Raw genomic sequence first — 19,563 nt, 5'->3', positions numbered from 1 at the left:
GAACCTAAAAAAGTCCTCAATCAGAAAAGCAAAACAAATGTTTCTGATAGTATTCTAAGTTATGATCTGTGGGAGTGTACATCAACATGGAGTATCTGCACATAACTCAAAAAAAAAAAAGATTATTTAACTGACACTGAATATTTTAGTTCATGTTTAATAGGAGTGGTATATCTTTACCCTGAAAACTGCACTATATATCCTGTGGTGAGATTAATCTGGTATGATATTGATTGATAATTTAATAAATCTGCTTAGCTTGAGATGCTGTTAAACTACTGCACTCATTTTTTTTCTGTCTCTTCCCACTCACATCCCTTTGGTGGCTGTGCTGGGCCAAAGCTGCAGCAGTTTAGTGGCAGAGCTGATGGGCCACAACCACATGAGGGAATCCTTGTACAGCTGCTGGGAGGCTTCCAGTCTGGCAGCATGTTTTCTGACAAGCCAGAGCAGTTCTACCAGACTGCAGGAAGTGCTGTTCTTTGCAGGGTGATACTTGGAAGTTAGCATTTGGAGAAGATCGATAGACAACTTTTTGAGCTGGAGTTAATGTAGATTCAGAGACACTAAATAAGAAATACGCTTTTAATAAGCAATGATGTTAGTTTTGCTGAATGCTCTGGAACAAGAATAACATCACACTGTTAAAAGAATGAGACCGGTGTACCAGAAGGTGTTGTTAGAGGGCACAGTACAGAGGAAAGGTTAGAACTCAACAGGCAATGGAAAATAGGAACAAATTTCAGGTAATACACACCTGCACTCTACTCACAAAATCAATGCGTTTTCTTAGACTTGCCCACCTTAAAAAGCTGCATATTCTTTCTGCCAAGTCCTCCAACAGATAAAATTTCCTCTTCAAGACATGATGGAGCCAAGTGCATGCTCTGGCTGCCTTCACTTCATTTGTAACAAAGGTATTCATAAGTGCTGGGAGAATGATGATTCAGTGCTGTAGCTCAGCTTCCTGGTGTTTCAGCCTCCTCCTTCTGGCAGCCTTTGCAGAGCTGCTCTGTTGCTGTCCACATGGTGCCCCAGCAGTTGGCATTTGCAAAGATGCCTTGTAGAAAATAAGTTTCTTCAAGTCATGTTTTACACCATACACACTTTTCAGGTAGACTAAAGAACATCCCCGGGTTATGAGCTGGATCAATCACACAGGTATGTTTACAGGTTGCTTAACATCTATCCTGTGCTGTTAGGAAGAGAGCGATTGGGAAAGTGGGCAAAAGCCATAGCTGAGCAGACTAATTACTACCTATGCAAGACAGCCAGAAGCACTGGGAAAGGGCTGAGCTTGAAAATCAAAACCAACAGTAAGAACAAAAAACCCACCGCCACCCCTCAGCTACTAAAACACAGACGATTTACAGAGCCAGTCAAGTTTCTGTGCCAAATTAGAAAGGGTTTGCAACCAGTAATCCTGAGTGAAAGAAAGCCAGCTGAACCCTGAAGTAACTGACAGGGTGTGGGCACTCTCCCTTGCCCCTCAAGTAGCAAGTAGACTTGTTTCTGGATGAAGAACCTTGTTCAGATGCCACATGAGGTCTGGGCAAATGCTGAAGCCTCTAGCTGTCCTAGCATTGCTTCAGTGCTTTTGGAGATGGGACCCTCCGCACATTTTTACCTTACAAAGTGCAATATTTGCAGTCTAAAAGTCACTCCAGTCTTTTACTAACCTGTTCAGGCTGAGAGTGCACAGCTGGTACTCAGGATTCCAATTCAAGAAGGCAGTATCAGCTTCTGACTTTATTTTTTTCACCTGTAGTCTTTACATATTACTTTCTAGAGAGAATGGCAGTTTTGCAGTGAAATCAACATATTTCCCTTTTGTCATCCATATATTTACAAGGCTTTTTAAATAAATTCTTTCCTTTAAACAGATGATAGCAAACTATGACCTAACCCAGCTGACCGGCACCCAAAATGAATCCTTGTTTAGCTTATCTAGCACAGTTTTAAGCTGATTACATGCACTCTGGAGATCTTCTTTCACCAGCGTAGTGTCAATTAAATGGCCATAGTGCTCTTCGATGAATGCTGCTGAATTAATAATTTCCTGCTGTTCTTCATCCTGCTGACCAACACAAGAAGATGATTTGATGTTTTCAGTATGCATCTGTAATTACTCATTAGCATTTTTATGGATACTAGCACACTAAATCATGACTTTGCAAGAAATGAACCAACAGCGTTAGGAAATGGGAGGAAAGATCTGACAACTGAGATGAAGGAGCAAGAGGCATTAGGGAGGGGGAAGAAACATATTACAAGAGGGAGCTAAGGCACTTATCTCACACTGCAAAATAGAGATTAAGGTTAGAATACTTACAAGAGGTGTCGAGATTTCTTCTGACACAGGAGATTTTAGGACATTTTTTTTCTTTTCTGGAATGAGGGGCTTCACAAAGATAACATAAGGCTTAAATTCAGGAGTCCTCAAGTGCTTCACTGCCTGTAAACAGATGTATTTTCTTTTCTCATGTCATATTATATACATTGTGCGCCAGTGGTCTGCTCATGCTGGGTTCAACAGTTTCACTTGTGTCATACACAAGCCTTCATGCCACATCTAACCACAGCATGCTTTCGTTCTTCAAGAAAAAAGTTAACATCAGCAGCCATTAAGGTATTAGAAAAGCATGTGAACATGGTCTGACTGCAGGGACACTTTGCTCTGCACCACAGCCCCAGGAACAAGGATATGAGAAAAGGACAAAAGGAATGATGTGACAGGCAAGTTATTGTTTGCTTCTTGCAACAGGCCAAGCACTGCTCAGCCAGCAGCCCGGCCACCTGTCAGAAAGGTGTTCAAAAAATATCACTGCCCTCTGCACAGCAAGGAGCCCCAAAAGGTAAACAATGTTTGTTACTCAGGCAGGCAGCATTACTAGAAATATTTGCTTTCCGTAAAATAAACTGCTGAACTTACTTCAGGAACCACATCCACCAAACAAACCTTCTTTTTGGCCATCACAGACCGGATCGCCTCAAGACTTGTGCCATACAGGTTTTCTTTGTATTCTCCATGTTCCACAAATCTAAAAAGTAAATATATATGTTTCTTAAATATAGTCCACAGGGAACATTTAACTTTCAAGATCTGATAGCTGTTTCCCAAAGTCACAACAGTCAAATATTGTGGAGCGAAGGAAGGTGGGGAAAAAAAGGGTTTCTTTTTCTCATTTTTTCCTTTGGTTGCTTAGTAACAGTTGTCTTCTTCCCATGACACTGCTAGTGAATCAGCACTACTGAAAAACAGGGGAAGAAGCTGCATTGATTCAGTTGACTGCTGTTCAAGTCTACTAAAACAAAGAAGTTGTTTCTCACATGAAATAGAACAAAGCTGGCAAGGAAATGGACTTGGATTCTTCCACCTTCTGGGAGGTTAGCCAAAATCTGCACTTCTAGGAAACAAGCCTGATCTTACAGAAAGTCCTTCATACCCATGGGTTTAGCCTATAACTCACTTTGAAGTGGAATTATGCATTACATTTCCCCATGCTGCCCATCATATTAAATGAAGAATAAAGTAGAACCAACTAAATATTTGTTACTTTCATGAGGTTCAGTTCAGATCAATCACAGGCTTAAATTCTAACTTCTGGCTGTTTCTAAATTGTCTGTTAGTGTAATTCTTGCTTCACACTAACAGTCCAAACTGAATAAAAGTTGTTCCTGGAAAACAGAACCCTTCTAAAATGGCTCCTCCAGTTTTACCTGAGTTTGGTATTGACATTACTTGAAATTTACTTAGCAATATTTTCAAAATATAATCAGTTATATCAGTATTTTAAAATTAACTCACTTGTTTTGCTGCACATCTGTCTCAAATGATTGCTTAGAGACAAAGTTGTATTCAACTCCCTCTTTCTCATGACTTTTCTTTGACCTCGTTGTATCTAAAAGAAAGTGGAAGCAAAGCACAGCACACGGGTCAGCTTCTGCAGCCAACGCTACTAGCTCTGTTCAGATTCAGTCATGTTTTCATGACCACAAACAAGGCAGTCAAAATTAATATAAAATATAAGTGTCATTATTATTTTGCTGTAAACTACATTATAGAATTGAAAATGAAGTTAGTTTGGGTATTGGATTCCTTTTCTTCGAAACTCAGAAAATAAACATAGAAAATAGATAAAATTCTGCTACGTTGCCTGTGAAGTTTAAGTATGAACATGCCTGGCTGTTTGTAGAATTGGGTTCTTGATGGTTTATATGAAATCAGACATCTTCCCTCAGAGTTCAAGACTGCTAATATTATACAGTATTTATTTATGTTTATTCTCTTCTAAAACACAAAATCCCATTCCTTAAAATAATGGAAACAAATGCAAACTAATTTGATTTGTATCTGCGTTTCCAGCTCCACAGTTAGGCAGAGATACTCACTGCTGCTTGAAAACTCCTGTTTGTGACAGCAGTTTACATTCTCAGTTATATACAACACATTATGCACGTGCACTAAGTTATTCTCTGATCTACTCAGACTTTTACGATGAGAAAACAATTTCCACTACCTATGAAAAACGCAAATAGTCAACAGCTGAAACACTGATTGATCAATGCAACGAAACGCCATTCACCAATGCAGCTAGCACTGCACTATTCAACAGAACTGATGGAACAAAGTGGCAACACACAGTGTCAGTAAATTCTACTCACGTGGAACTGCAACACCGTACTCCTGTGGGTTCTCTGACACAACTTTCTGCTTGAGCTCATTTAATCTGGCTCCCAAACAACCTAACAAAAGAGAATGGTCTGACTATTTTTTGTGGGGAATAAGTACTGTAAAGAGAATAAGTTACATCTGTTCTAGCCATTCGATCCAAGAATTCTATCCTGCTGAGGGTTTTTTTTGTCATTTAAAAGAAAAACAAAATAATAATTGAAAAAAAAAAATACAAAACTTTTGGAGTGAAGGCAAGAAGAGAAAGAGGAAGGTAATACTCTGGATCAATTCCACCTCTTACCAATCAAAACAATCAGCCTCTGCTGCTCCCCAGGCTGCTGCTGGTATTTTGTGACCTCCTCATATGTTAGGAGCTCTGCTGCATCTGCCTGCTCTGCCTGCTTTGCTTCATTAGGATTGTTCTCTTTCTCTTTACGACTTAACCTAAAGCTCCTGCGTAAGCCAGCTGTGGAGGAAAGACAGAAGAGGCACTGAACCACGTCTCCATTTATTTTCACTGTCAAGCTTGTTCAGTTAGAAGGTACTGTCTTTGAACAGAGACACTCCCTCTATTAATTTTTTTTAATAATCAAATTACTGCACGTATGCTAATCTAATCCACGACCAGTCTGTGCATCAGGTAGAAAATCGAGCACCCCATCTATGCTAAAACCTCCTCAAGTCACCTTGAGCTACTGAGCACTGGTTATGCAAACGTCCAATCACCCCTTCACACAGAGATAATTAGTTCACAAAGTATGTGAAATTAATTATATTATTAATGAAGAAAATTAGCATTGGTACATTTGTTTGGAGTTTTTTCTTGCAGGGAAGAAGTGGATTTTGGTTTCTCACCTATGTAATGTCCATTGAAATATCCCTCACAGTCACAGTCCTCTGCAAAGAAAGAAGTGGGGAGGACATGGGGAAGAGAAAAGAAGGAAGATACCTTAGTGCCTGCTGTATGCAACTGGGTGGTTGGTGAGGAAAGGGATATTTGGAAACCATCATTACTTAACTCAATCCAAATTAAATTAGTTTAAATAGTAAATCAAGATGAAACAACTGTACGAATAAGCTCCATCTACTACTCCCTTTGCTTGAGGGCTTACCAAATATTTTAGGAAATGACTTGGCTGGTTACTTTCAGACAGAAAATGATTTAGGAGGGCACCTACCTTTATCAGAAGTCTGATCATCTGCAGTTAGCATGAAAGATAGAGTTGATAAGATTAAAAGGCTGACAAATGACTGCATAGAATTAGAGGGAATGGAAAGGAAGGTTCCTCTGTGTCTTATTTGCTTATCAGGCTTTTATATCTCAAAAAACATGCAGTAATGTACCCTTATCAATTGATCAAAGACTTTTTTGCTAGAATTTAGTAGTAAATGATAATAATTTTATAATAAAACCTGCTTAATTATCTCGATAATGTCTGAATAAGTAACAACCCTCATTAAGTGCCTCCTAACATTGGATGTAACTAATACAGAAAAGATTAACTTAAATGACTCATGCTGTATTATAATTCGGTTGAGCATCTGCCCTCCACTTCACAGCACAAGAGTACTTCTCCATGAGATGTGCCAAAGCATCACAGGACAGAAACCTGCTTCTAGCAATGAGGGAGGACAGTTTCCAGATTCCTGGTCTACATGAGTGTGGCATCATCCAGTCTCATGGCTCTCCCACACCTCAGTAACAGATGGGTTATTTGATGTCAACACTAAGAAATTCTCAAGTATCTAAAAAACCTCCTAAGGCCTGATGTTCTTGAAAGCAGGAAGAGAAGGTCAGCCATGATTTTAAGCCAGCAGGCACTTGTAACACTGGATAAAGCTCAAACGGAACTCTTCCCATGTGGCAATTCATATCCATGTAGATCAGTGACAGAAAACATAGGACATATACAAAAGTGCTATTATTGAAAATACATTAAAAACAAATCTTGAGAAGTGAAAATCAACTAGAAGATCACTTCAGGGACTGAACAGACTTACATAATGGCTTCTTCACAGTTCTGGGATTCGGCTGGGTGCCTATACTTCTTCTGTACATCAGTCGTCTAAAGAGAAAATAATTAGATTTTAGTCATTAACGCTTAACATCATAAGCAATTCATAGTATGAGTTACACATACATCATTTAAAACCAAGAATGAAACAGCATTTTTACTGGGAAAAAAAAAAAATTGTTTTTGATTCAACATCTACGATACAGAGAAGATGCATCCAGCAATGTGGAGTAAGAATCACAAACGACCAGTGGCCAAAATCAGATCCCTTCTTAAATTTACAGCTGTCCTGAAAATAAAAGGCATCAGGAACATTTTTTTTTGCTTTCTAAGATACATTTATCGTACTGTGAAAACAGAGAAGCCCTAGCCCTGATGATATCTGGGTCTAAGCTGAAGACTCTCTTAGGAACCAGAAGAAACATCAACTACAGTTTTTCTTTCACAATTATTTAATGCATAAACTAAAAACTGTTAGAATAAATCCTCACGCTATGGAAATACAAGTCTGTGAAATAGTCTGTCTCCATAAACCAAGAGGTTCAAGGACATATATTCCATGTTTAATCTCAGGCCCACTTCTATAGCAGGTGCTTCTGCTCTCATGCTACAAAGCACAAACCAGATGGAAAGCACCCTAAGAAAGCTGAGAAGTTCATTATATAACTGGGGAATACGAAACCTTCTAGCACTGTCCTCCAAGCATGGCATGTTTCTGCCCTTTATTTCCTGCAAAAAAAAAGAAAAGCAGCACAAAAACGTGTGATATCATATGGTTACTTAATAAAACCAATAAAAACCTGTAATCTTCATTGACAAACCTTTCTTGGAACTGCTTCGAGGGGATCAAGCCTGCTCTGAGGTTGGTGTCTCCAACACGCTTTGCTTGCCACCATGTAGGATCATCTTGGCTTACAACTTCCAGGATGTGTCGTCTCTTAAAGGGCAAACCAGCCTCCTGGCAGGGAATGGCTCTGTCTTCTTTGGGATTATAGCAGAAAAGGGCCCTCATAAACACCTTCAAAAGAAAGTAACGCATCCTTTCTTCTTGTCCTTTTTGGAATTACAGTGTACCTTAAGAAGGTACTTTTCTGACTCTAACATCATTAACTAGAAAAATATAAACACACTTTTTCTCCTTCTTATGCTTTGTGGTACTCAAAAATATTGAATCCTAGTAAACTGCACTTGTATTTTGACTTACCCATGCAGAAAAATAAACTAACTTCCAAGCATCTACTCAGTCATTATGTACTGTCACTGTGCAATGTGAAACTCAAAGTCCCAATTAAGCACAGCCTACATAAACATAAAATGCAACAAACAGGAAAAATAGAAGGGGAAAGAGAAAACTATGAAGAAGGATTTATGGCAAAGTAGCCTTATTGTGAAGGCTGCACTTATAACATTTCTTTAATCAACATCTGATGCTTAACTTTGGATTTGTATCCTGGCACTATTGCATATATCAGAGCAGAAATATTTATAGAAATAATTTGAGGGGTTCCAAGGAAGAATTTGTCTCCAAAGAGCAGGGAAGTAGGGAGGTTGAGAAGGAATCCTGGAGGGGAGCACTGACACAATTAAGTCATTGCTGATAAAGAAAACCAAATGCAAAGGCCTAATATGGCCAAATGACGAATGCAGCTCTGTTGGAGGGCAGATCTGTTTTGACTCAAGTGAGTGGCAAAATGCCCAGTGATAATAGGCAGATAACAGCTGTCACAGCAAGAGGAGACTGGCAGGAACACCAGGTTTAATTCTGCAAACCAAAAGAAGCAGCTAGATTATGAATGACCATGTGCCAAGATAAGGACAATGGAATTCACCTAAGTACTTATACTGAACAATATGGCACAATCTTTTATATCAAGAAGGTGCTCTACTGTCTTTTCAGTTATATTATGGGTCTCATTCCGTGATGATTCTTACTGAACCAACAGGAATCTTAGATAAATGCAAGTATGAAAACTGTGCTTTGGTATTCTACCAGGCTCTGCATACCTTGCTGTCTTTCAGACGATCCTCTTCTTTGATGGCTGGAATTATTTTTAATGTTATTGATCCCTGAGACTGTGCCTGCAAAAAAGGAAAATGTTTTTTTTAACTTTGAAATCAGTGTAAGGACAACGCAGACTATCCAAGTCCCAGTTTAGGAGCCAGTCAGTCTTCTTCTCAGAACTTTAATAGGCAAAGCTAATCCCCTATTTAACTGTCATGATGTTCCACGGATCTTCTACAGCACTGTAATCCCTGTGGAGATGCCAACAGTAATTCCTCAGCTAGAATCTATTAAGACTTGGACTAAAATTCTTTCATTTCCTTTTAGCAACCACATTCGTTTCTGGATTACAGCTCATGAAGTATTAAAAACTTCCGTGGCTTTTAGTTTGATATCAACTTAAGTTTTTGGAGCCTGAACATTTGAAGGTGCTTGGCTGAGAAACAGTTGTTTTCCCAGATTGCAGCTCTTTTTTCTTACTTGTTAGGGTGCAAATATAAACATTCACTAAGTAAACACATCCACTCTAAATATCTTTGCTAAAAAATGTCATTTGTTAGATACAGTAAATTAAGAAGTAATTGTAGGTGCTTGAAAATTCAGAATAGGATCGTCTGATCTATTCTTAGATACATTCCTCTGTATGAGATAACTGTCCTAGAGGAGCCTGTTACTCTGTACGGATAGAAATAGAAAGCAGGAAGATCAGCGTGGACAAACAGCCGTAGGTCTTCTTCAGAAACAAAACATAGAAAGAAAACTATCACACTGCAGGCATTTAAAATAGGACAGACAAACACTACCCCTGGGGTCCCCCCAAATCAGCTTCATACAAGATTTCAAAGTACAGTTTTGATTTCTTCCCCTGAACCAAAAGCAGTCATTCTCCTCATCCAGTATAATTCAGTACAAATTTAAGTTAGGTGATGGAACTGATGCCAGAGACTTCAGCCTCTTAGTGTTGGTTTTCTTCTCTCTGCATCACTAATCCCACTCAGCACAGGCAAGAGGGAAGCAAGCTGCAAGAGGGCAGTCAGAAATGAGTAAGAGCTGGGACACATCCTGCAACACAACAGGATGACCACAGATGTAGGAGTTCAGAAAGACTTAAAGATTTGTGATTTAGAGCAGCTTGAAGCAAGAACTGCTAAAGCCTTGAGAAATCTGGTAGTAAAGGACAGACTGACAGCACTAATGGGCACACAGCTAACTTTCTTCAGCTTCCTGATATAACCACATCATGAATAAACTGCTTTTCTATTAAGAATACACTTTTAATTTGCAATTTGCTTGTCATAAACAAAGCATGAAAGGGATGTTCTTGACAAAGCAACACAACTTTATATTTGTATCTTACTTGGTACCAATTCAGTTCCATGGACGTTTCTGAAGTCAAAAGGAGAGGACTAAATAATCCACGTTGAGAAGAAAAACTCTTATTGTAAAGACAAGCAGGGATTCCATCTTTTAGCTCTACACACACATCTTAAACTCAAGGTTAAATTTCACCATCTATCGTAATTACTAGATCACCCAATAGAAAAGATCTTGAAACAGAAATCAGTGCAGACCAAAATCTGACTTATTTCTTCGGGTCGTTTGTGAAGCACAGCAATACCATTGACTTCTCTCAGTTCATCTCCAACGTGGACAAGACCTGAAAAAAGAAGCAAGTTAAAGCCTATAGAATGGAGAGCAGCACTCCTCTGACATCTGACCCAGGTGCCTCCCTCCTCTTTCTCTTTCAACTTAGTGGATTTCCCTCTACAGCCAAGTGCTTCTGCTGGCAGTGTGCTCTGAAATCTCCTGCTCTTAATCCACGTGGCAGTTTTTTTCATGCACCAGAGTCATAAAGACCGGAACAGGAGTGCATATTTGGCAAGATACTTTGGAAAATCACCTCCTCTACATTTGGATCAGCACTAAGAATGAAAAACTGGAATAGCTTCCCAAGGATGATCAAATCCTGTACCATCAGGAGACAGGTGCTGACTATAAAGACAGGAATAACATGGCTGTCAGCTGACAGATCAAAACCATGCAGTACCAGAAAGGTTGTTGGACTAATCAACTTAATTTTTAAGCAAGCCATAAAAGGCCCTTAAGAATGTTACATTTGCTTATCTGGTTAAATAAGAAATACTGCATTTATGCACAGTATAACTACTGTTCAGTGACAGAGAAGAATTTGTGAGTAAAGGAAACAGCAAACAACTCACAATATACTGAAAACACCAAATATACCAAGATGTAAGCATCAGAGAAAAGGAAAGAAAAGAAGGTGTTTTAACTTCTAATCTTACACCTACTCCTCCCATCTCTGCTGACATTTTTCCTAGTGGTTATTTTAAACAAAAATGTATCTAATTAAAATAATAGATTCCTGATGAAATACGGAAATGCTAAGCACAGCTCTACTCATTTTATTACATTTATCAGATTATGCCAACATGAAAAATTGTAACAGTCAAGAAAAAAGCTGTAATTAGCTAATATTTTTCCATCACAGTAATTCATTAATTTTGAGATTGTATTACCTGTATATTAAAAAGTACATGAGGCTTGGATTCTATAAATCACACGTAAGGCCAATTCAGCTTATTGCATAAACCCTGAACAAGCACCTTTTAGAAAACAAAGTCAAACACCACATGCATTAACCCTGTAGGATCTGGAAGTGTGCTGCACAACAGCCTATGGAGGGAAGCCTCTCCTGCCACCAGGCACTTGAAATTCAGCTGCCAAGTGAGCCTACCATGCAAGCTCCCCTCACAGTCAATGAGGAAGAAAGGCAATTCCAACATTGGAATCCCATTCCGAGGCCTGCTGAGATGATTCATTCCCCAGCAATGTAAGTCTCCCTCCACTGACTGCACAGAGTACACATTCCAGTTCAGACTTGGCATCCAACAGTTTCCTATTATGAATTAAGTGAATTAAGTTTGCTCTGTCTTTTTCATAAAATAGTCAACATGTATTTTAAACACCCATGCCCAAAGAGCTGGTTTTGCTCATGAAATTTACCACTGCGATCAGCTGCACCACCTCTCATGATCCTTGCTACAATCACAGCCCCTGTATGCTCATCTCTTCTGATGGTAGCTCCCTGAAATAAAACATAGCCCCCCCAAAAAAGAAACCATCATAAGAAATTTGCTTAGGATATACTAAGCAGTGAAATAAACGATGTCTTCTAAACTGGAATTCATTTAGAATTCATACAGATTTTGTCTTCCACCTTAACAACTTTCACTGCTACTGAACTTTAGCTGTGGCCATGTCACATGGTTGCAGGAAAGTCCAGTGCTCCCTTTCTTTCTGATCACTCTGCTCACTGTTTACATCACACTGTCATTATGGTGATGATATATGGACTTAAGCACACAAAACAATACCTTGCAAAGTGCTTTCTCTATGTTTCTTCTGAATCTTTATACAACAGAGCCAGCCCTATTATGCATAAAGGGTGAGGAAAGCCAAGGAATCACAGAGTTTTATGAGTTCTTTAAACCTCCAAGCTCTGCTGGCAATATAAAACTTTAATCAGGAATTAAGCCTCTGCTCTCTACCACTACCTACTGTCACACACAGTTCCAAAAAGCACTTCAGCAGACCCCTTCCCCACTGTAATTATTTTTTCTCAGGAAATCATTTCTTTCTATTTGTATCTTGTCAATATACTGTTTATATACAGCTAGTAAACACGCTCTTAACATACATCACTGACACTCATGTATAGGAAGGTATTCACTCATTGTATGCTAGCTATGACACGAATTACTGCATATAATGAGCATAATTACTTTAACATACAATTTCCTCAGAAGTAACATTCCCAGCAAGTTACAAACACGTCTATACAGTGTTTATTCAAAACTATGAATCTGTATTTACCAAAGTTCTTTTAGGCAATTTTACTTCAAAGTGTTCTCACTTTCTGTAGAATCCTTGGTGATGCCCTTCATGCACCTCCTCTGTATTTACAATGACTCCTTTCCAACACAGAATGTTATGACTAGATGTGGATTATCTGATACGTACCAAGGGCTCTTTATTTTTCACTAGCCGAACAATTTTCACTGATTCTTCATCAAAATCATCATCAAAGTTATCTGGCAGAGGTGGAAGGACGGGGTCAAAGTTCTTCTGTGCTACAGTGTCATGTACTACAAGCATTGCCTGTTTAAACCAAGTAAGAAACAGTAATACAATAGAGCAACATCATGGCTTCCTTCTCACTTTTCAAACATTACAGTAAACCTAAAAACAGGAAAACATCCCCAAAAGCTAATTTTGGGAAAATCCTACATGGAAGCCCTGAAGCAGGAATAGCTGATTTTTACTGGTCTGAAGAACTGACGAAGTCAGTATTTGGTTCTAAAGGCTTTTGCTTTCTCTTAAGACTGTCCAATGTAACCTTTCCTGTGCAGAATGCTGTTGGAGTTATGCAAAGAAACTTGAGCAAGTTCTCTGGTGTGTTTTGTTTTTTTTTACCCTGAGATGTGGTGTTGACAGCAGCTGAAGCAGCTCTTTTTCTTCATTATTCACTGGTGCAGTCTGCAATTCTTCTATTACCTTCAAAATAAAAACGAGCAACTTCAAAACAAAAGGTGTCCATAATGCCATACAATCTATAAGCATTGGATAAGTGCATGAAAAAAAAACTCTGGTGTTTGCTCTGTGATAAAGCACTTCAACACTATTTGCAACCAGGTGGCATTATTTGTGTGCATCATGCAACAAAAGTTTCCTTATTACCCTGCAAAGCCTGGACACGTTCTGTGAACAGCAATGCAACCTGGACTGTAACAGTCTTATGTCCTTAAGATGGAACTTCTAAGTGGAATACTCTGATGTCTCTTGATGCCTCTCCCATAGGAAGACCATTTAATATCATTCCTCTGCTCTACTTGTGGTCTATCTTCACTGGACACATGACATAGTATTTTTGACATTTTATTTCCTTGACCAACTGTGAATAAAATTTACCAATAATTTCCAAGAGAACTGAGGAAGAAGAGGAATACATACCCATAGAAGACAATGGCTTTGATTTGTTGGAAGAGTGGACTTAAACAGAAAAGGGAAAAAAAAGGAGATCAGAGTTTTTACTCACATCTTCAACTAATCCTGCTGCGCTATGCAGAACAGGAGTTGGACTCTGTCTTTCATAATGACGGAGCTTTTCATGAATCTGAAAAAAGATACAAAACTTCTTAAAATAAATAAAAGTATTCCACATACTTTTATGCATAACTTTTCTGAGATAAGTATCAGAAAAAATCACCTCTCTTGGGGTTATTTTTCATGTATGAGGTTGTTTTGGTTTTTTTTTTTTCCCCTCTTCTTTTTGCTAATGCTAAGAAATCTGTTAAAGCTTCAGCAGCACAAGGGAAAAAATGAAGTCACCTCATGCTGCTTTTCTGCTACTGGGTACAGTACCTGCATTTTGGCAACTGCATCAAGTAAACTATGAAGTGTTCTTAATTAGACTAATTAAACTAATTAGATGTAACTAACTACTGACCAAACCTTATAAACAGCCCTTCCCATTTGATTCCCCTCACACAACTCAACATGAACATCCAATATCAGGCAGAAATGGTTTTGTTTGAACAAAGTATCTTGATTTTCATTGAATTTTCTTCATGTTTACATTTAAATAAATGCGTGTTTTGGCCAACACAGAATGCTCCACAACACCAAATTAGATTTGGCAAAGTTGTTGATGAGCCGAGGAAATAAAGAATAAATAACCTGCAAGGAAAATGTAGATTGATAAACTTTTACCTTCATCAGATAGCTGAGACTCTTTTCACTGAAGACATCCTTAAGGAACCCCATTTCCTCTTTATGATTTGAATCAGGTCGTAGCTGAGATGTCAAAAGGGCTAAAGTTTCATGTAAACCTACATTTAAATTTGAGACAGAACAAAAGATTTTGTAGAAAGCACATCTTACAGGTCCCTTCTACAGGCTTAATGTCAACATTTACTTGGGTACCATCTTGATTGTTACTGTCTGTACATAGGTGGGTGCTTGTCATCCAGTCGTTTTTAATGCTTCCTTCTTAAGCAGTAAATGCATCTTGAGATACAACACACATCACATTTCAGCCAAAGCTACAAAAGCAACACTTTTTAAAGCCACTATTTTTGATGTTTTCCCCTTCACGTATTCCCTTTGCTTCTGCAATGGCCAATCCTCTGACAAACCTGAAGTTATCACAGTTCCAAAACAAACATGGAAGATCACTGAACCACAGCCATCAGCTCTGCTTCCCAAAGTACTCTGCTTGCAAACATTATCCTGTTCCTTCTACCCCCAGGCACCTTTTAACTCTTAATAACTTCGTTCAGTTCCATTTTTCACACTCCTCTGCCCTTGTATATTCCTTCAGGTAAACTGCTATGAAATCTAGTTGAACCATCTTCATTCTATCTTATTTAACTGCAGTGTGAGTTCATTTCCTGCATAAAAAAACACACACACCAGGGTTTCAGTCACTGCTCTGTAGAAAGCATGCAGACTCGTTACCTGAGTCTTCCGAAAGCACTGGCATGGCTTTGTTTGTAATCTTAGACACAAGTGTTCAACTTAAATCAACGACTGCTTCTTCTTTCTGGACTGAGAGTCAGAGGCAGTTCTGAAATCAGCAAAGATAAAAATCTAAGTTCAAGCACGTGAGAAAAAGGGAGATCATGTAAAAACAGTCATTTACTACTATACATTTTTCTGTTTGGTTTAACCTGAGTCAGGCACAACCCTCCAGTTATTCTATCCATGCAATAACACACAATAAAGTAAGATACTGTGTTATATAACATCATCTTGTACAGAGCTGATGGCAAAGAGAACAGATGCTTCCCTGTTCTATTCTCAAGAGAGCCACAGCTTTAAAAGGCCTAAAGAGTCATTGAAAAATGAAAAGAGAAAGCACGATACAGAATGGATGGCTGAAAACACTGATCAGCACCACATGCACAGGAACAGAGTGTGCAGGATGATGCCATCATGAGATGTTCCAGCATTCCAATGCAGGCCGTGCTACAATTAGATGCAACTCATTAAAGCTAGCAGGAGTCAACCTTGGGCATGGTAATAAGGATGCTACAAAAATTACAGCTGACTCCGTGGTACAAAAAAAAATTCCACTGGATGTTTTTATTGCTGATTTCTCTGGAGGGCAAATGACTCCAGAAAATTTACATTTCAAAGAGCAAAACTGAATCATAGAATGGCCTGGGTTGAAAAGGACCACAACGATCATCCGGTTCCAACCCCCTGCTATGTGCAGGTTGCCAACCAGCAGACCAGGCTGCCCAGAGCCACATCCAGCCTGGCCCTGAAAGCCTCCAGGGATGGGGCATCCACAACCTCCTTGGGCAACCTGTTCCAGTGCCTCACCACCCTCTGAGTGAAAAACTTCCACCTAATATCCAACCTAAACCTCCCCTGTCTCACTTTAAAACCATCCCCCCTTGTCCTATCGCTATCTACCCTCACAAACAGCCGTTCCCCCTCCTATTTATACGCTCCCTTCAAGTACTGGAAGGCCACAATGAGGTCTCAGCAGAGCCTTCTCTTCTCCAAGCTGAACAAGCCCAGTTCTCTCAACCTCTCCTCACAGGAGAGCTGCTCCAGCCCTCTGATCATTAAGGCAACACACTTATTTAATTAACTTTCAAGGTTGTTTCTACTACATACTGCTTTACAGAAATAAGCAATACACCCAATACAGAAATAAGTTCCATTCTCCATCCCTCACTTCATGCCGGAATAAACATACACCCAATTCATTCAACCAGTTTGGTTCATTCATGCTCCATTTCACATGACATGTACTTAACGTGTTCTCTGATTATCAATAAAGCCAACTTTAATTGCCTGCTCTGCCTTTGTGAGAATGCATGCCTCCCCCAGCCACACTTATTGAGCACCAAAACCAAAGCAAACAAACTTGTCTTCCAGACTCTTAATCCAAAAGCATCCTGCCCAGGAGCCTGGAAAACAGTTTTAACATCTCAAAAACCCAACAGAGATCCTTGGGTCACCGGATTGGCGTTTATAATGGATGTTTCTCCCAAAGGAATGATGCCATGCTCTGTAAAACCCCACCAGGCTGTGCTGCTGGGCTGAACCTCAAAGGAACGCCGTGCATCCCGTGCCCAACCACTCACTGCTGCTGTTCCCAAGGCACTAAACTCAACCCCAGGCACTTGACACGTTGCAAGGGAGGCTGAAAAACACCGAAGCGCCCTTTTATCCTCACGGTGCGCATGGGCTCAAGCGCCCTTTTTGCCTCAAATTCCCCACCCCGTGCCATTAAGTCCTTTTGTAGAGTGCTCTGGTCCAGCAGGCCACCACCTGAGGGAACGAACCTGCTGCGGTTCAGCCTACAGCTGGCTTCTATAACCCACAGGGCCGAGCGGGGGAACTGCTCACGCCACAACGCGGACATCAGCCCAGCGAGGGGAGAGACCGCTCGGACCGCGGCTACAGCACAGCACCGCACAGCTCCCTCCCCGCATCCCCACACCCTCAGCCGTGCTCTGCAGTCGCCTCGAGCACTGCCCCGCTCCGCTCTCCGTCAGCGCATCCCCGCACCTCACAGCCCGGCCCCGCCCGCCCGCAAAATGGCGGCGCCGCGGTTCCCTCAGAGCCGTTACCTGCGGTGCGGGCGCCAAACCCCGCGCTGCGCTGCGCTGCGCTGCCCGTCCCGACGGAGCGGCTCCCGCCTCCCGCTCTCCGCTGCCGGCCGCGCTCATGCGCTCCGAGAGCCGCTGACGCACCGCCCTCCTCCCCTCCCCCGAGCTCCCGGTGGAAAAGGCCGTCGTGATGAGGGTTTTGAGAGCCCGCCGCCTCCCCGGGCTGCCCGTACGGTGCTGTTGCCTTTACTGTGAAGAAGTTTTTCCTCATGTGGGATCTTCTACGTTCTAGCTTGCACCCACTGCCCCTCATCTTGCCAGTGGATGTCAATGAGAAGAGCTCCACGCTCCTGACACGCATCCTTTACATGTTTATTAGTATTAATGAGGTCGCCCCTCGTTCTCCTCCGAGCTAAAGAGCCCCAGCTCCCTCGTAAGGGAGATGCTCCGCTCCCTCCATCATTTCTGTGGCCCTGCACTGGGCTCTCTCAAGCATTTCTCTGCCCTTCTTGAATCGAGGGACCCAGAACTGGACACAACATCCCAGCTGTGGTCTCAGCAGGGCAGAGTAGAAGGGGAGGAAATCGATGTTTCCAGGCTAACAGACCCCAGGTGCCACAAGGGCACAGCGCTGTGTGGGTCACCCTGCTGTACCCACAGCTCCCTTTCCTCTGTGCTGCTCTCCAGCAGGTCAGTCCCAAACCTCTGCTGGTAGCTGGGGTTGTTCATTGCCCAGCATTGTGAAAAGCAGTCATAAATGCCGGATAAGACCTCTCAGATCCCCAGGTCCAACCCCAAGCCATCCCCACCGTGTCCCCAAGTGTCACATCCCCACCATTCTAGAGTATCCCCAGGGATGGTGACTTTCCCACCTCCTAAGCAGCCTTCGATGGTGCCTGACTGCTCTTTGGAGTAGAAATTGTCCCTGATGCCCCACCTGAACCTCCCCTGGCACAATGTGGGGGCACATCCTCCTTCCAACACAAGAGCATCAGGTTGGCCATGACCGAAGGTGGCATCTATGGGCAAGCTGCATGGGTCTGCTGCTGGTTAACCTCAAACCCGCCCTGCTGTGCTCTTTATAGAGTAATCTTGCTGTTCTGGAATACAGCTTTGCCATCACACGTAGCAGTGAGCAATGAGTGCATGCCTGGGTAAGGCACGAAGTGCTGCATTTGTGCAGTGCAAGCAACCCCTGCACTGAGCAGCGTGCTTTTCCCTCGCAAGCTGGAGATTCACCTTCAAGGAAATTGAATCCCTGTTCTTTTGAACTGGGTGACCACCATCATCTTCAAAAGCCTGAAAGCGTGCAGAACTGGCAGTAAGTGAGGCAAGAATTTTAGAAAACCTCAGTTTCAACTTTGGTGTCTACAGCCTTCGTATGAATGTAGCCCATAATCTCTAAATAAACTCCATCCAGTTAAGCTGAATCTGTCTAAGGTAGGATTTATATCACTGACAGCAGGTAACATCCAAAATAATGCTCCCTCCCCACATACTTGTAATCTGACTTTAGATGTAGCAGAGATTGAGGAAGGGTTTAAAAAAAAAAAAAAAAAAAGATGAGAAAGAAGAGCAATGATATCCAGAATGTCTTAATAATCATTAAACCATCAGGGCTGACGTGTTTTGTCCTTGTGTATAGCTCTGGAAAGGATTGGCTGAGGACGTTTGAGAGGTTTGGGGGATTTTTGTTTTCTTTTAAGGAGATGGGTGACAGAAGACATTGCAGAGAACATGAGAGAACAATAAACAAAATGCAGACACTGCTCCCCAGGACTGGAGTAAGATGGAACAAACAGGCTTCTATCGTGTGGTGTGAACATCTTAAAGATCCTCCTGTAGCACATGGTAAAAATACTGACATTAAACTCTGCACACACTAATAGTTTATTCAGTTCCCAAGCCAGAACTGAAGCAATACGCAATTACCAGTTATTATAGGCTGTTTTCTAAAAACGCCAATAAACACCGGCCACTATTTTGTAATGAGAATGATTTGCCAAAAATTAGGTGTTGGAATGAGTGAGTTGAATTACAGTGCTGCTCTTATGTAACTGAGAATTAAAATACTGATTATTTTTGAGGAGAAAAAACCACCCACCCTTTTAAATATTAATATGTCGGGCAATAAAAATCACTAGCCTAGCCCCAATTAGAGCTTCTAACACAATTAATAATTGCCAATTTTGGATCTTTTCTGTCCATTAAAAAACATGAGAA

General features: G+C 40.9%; 1 protein-coding gene across 2 annotated transcripts; it reads right to left on the bottom strand.

The window, feature by feature from the left end:
* Window positions 1-32: 32 nt before the first annotated feature.
* On the bottom strand, window positions 33-17,933 carry MPP3 (MAGUK p55 scaffold protein 3). Of its 2 annotated transcripts, XM_090125347.1 has the most exons (20): window positions 17,362-17,932; window positions 15,230-15,338; window positions 14,483-14,601; window positions 13,809-13,886; window positions 13,187-13,267; window positions 12,734-12,871; window positions 11,717-11,798; window positions 10,264-10,349; window positions 8,695-8,769; window positions 7,512-7,708; window positions 6,677-6,741; window positions 5,854-5,874; window positions 5,531-5,572; window positions 4,977-5,141; window positions 4,666-4,746; window positions 3,809-3,902; window positions 2,933-3,041; window positions 2,333-2,455; window positions 1,680-2,077; window positions 33-1,195 (listed from the first exon to the last, which is right to left on the bottom strand). In XM_090125347.1, exons 2-19 carry the CDS (start codon window positions 15,252-15,254, stop codon window positions 1,895-1,897), a joined length of 1,764 nt encoding a protein of 587 aa, XP_089981473.1. In that variant the 5' UTR covers window positions 15,255-15,338; window positions 17,362-17,932; the 3' UTR covers window positions 33-1,195; window positions 1,680-1,894. The 2 variants fall into 2 exon arrangements, with proteins under 2 accessions (XP_089981473.1, XP_089981474.1); XM_090125348.1 differs by lacking the exons at window positions 5,531-5,572; window positions 5,854-5,874 and having other exon boundaries at window positions 17,362-17,933.
* Window positions 17,934-19,563: the final 1,630 nt, after the last annotated feature.

This window comes from Phasianus colchicus, chromosome 26 (genome assembly GCF_987193195.1).
Source record: "Phasianus colchicus chromosome 26, bPhaCol1.hap1.1, whole genome shotgun sequence".
Lineage (NCBI taxonomy): Eukaryota > Metazoa > Chordata > Aves > Galliformes > Phasianidae > Phasianus > Phasianus colchicus.
The sequence above is the reverse complement of the archived record's forward strand: the minus strand, read 5'-3'. Positions and strand labels throughout refer to the sequence as shown.

Bases quoted from the DNA above. Each gene is read 5' to 3' on its own strand.
- MPP3 (XM_090125347.1), bottom strand. From the start codon at position 15,254: ATGCCAGTGCTTTCGGAAGACTCAG. The intron at 4,747-4,976 runs GTAAGAGGTGGA...CTCTTTTGTTAG, and splicing joins GAGGCTGATTGTTTTGATTG to GTTGTTTGGGAGCCAGATTA. The intron at 2,078-2,332 runs GTAAGTATTCTA...TGTGTTGGTCAG, and splicing joins AAGAAATCTCGACACCTCTT to CAGGATGAAGAACAGCAGGA.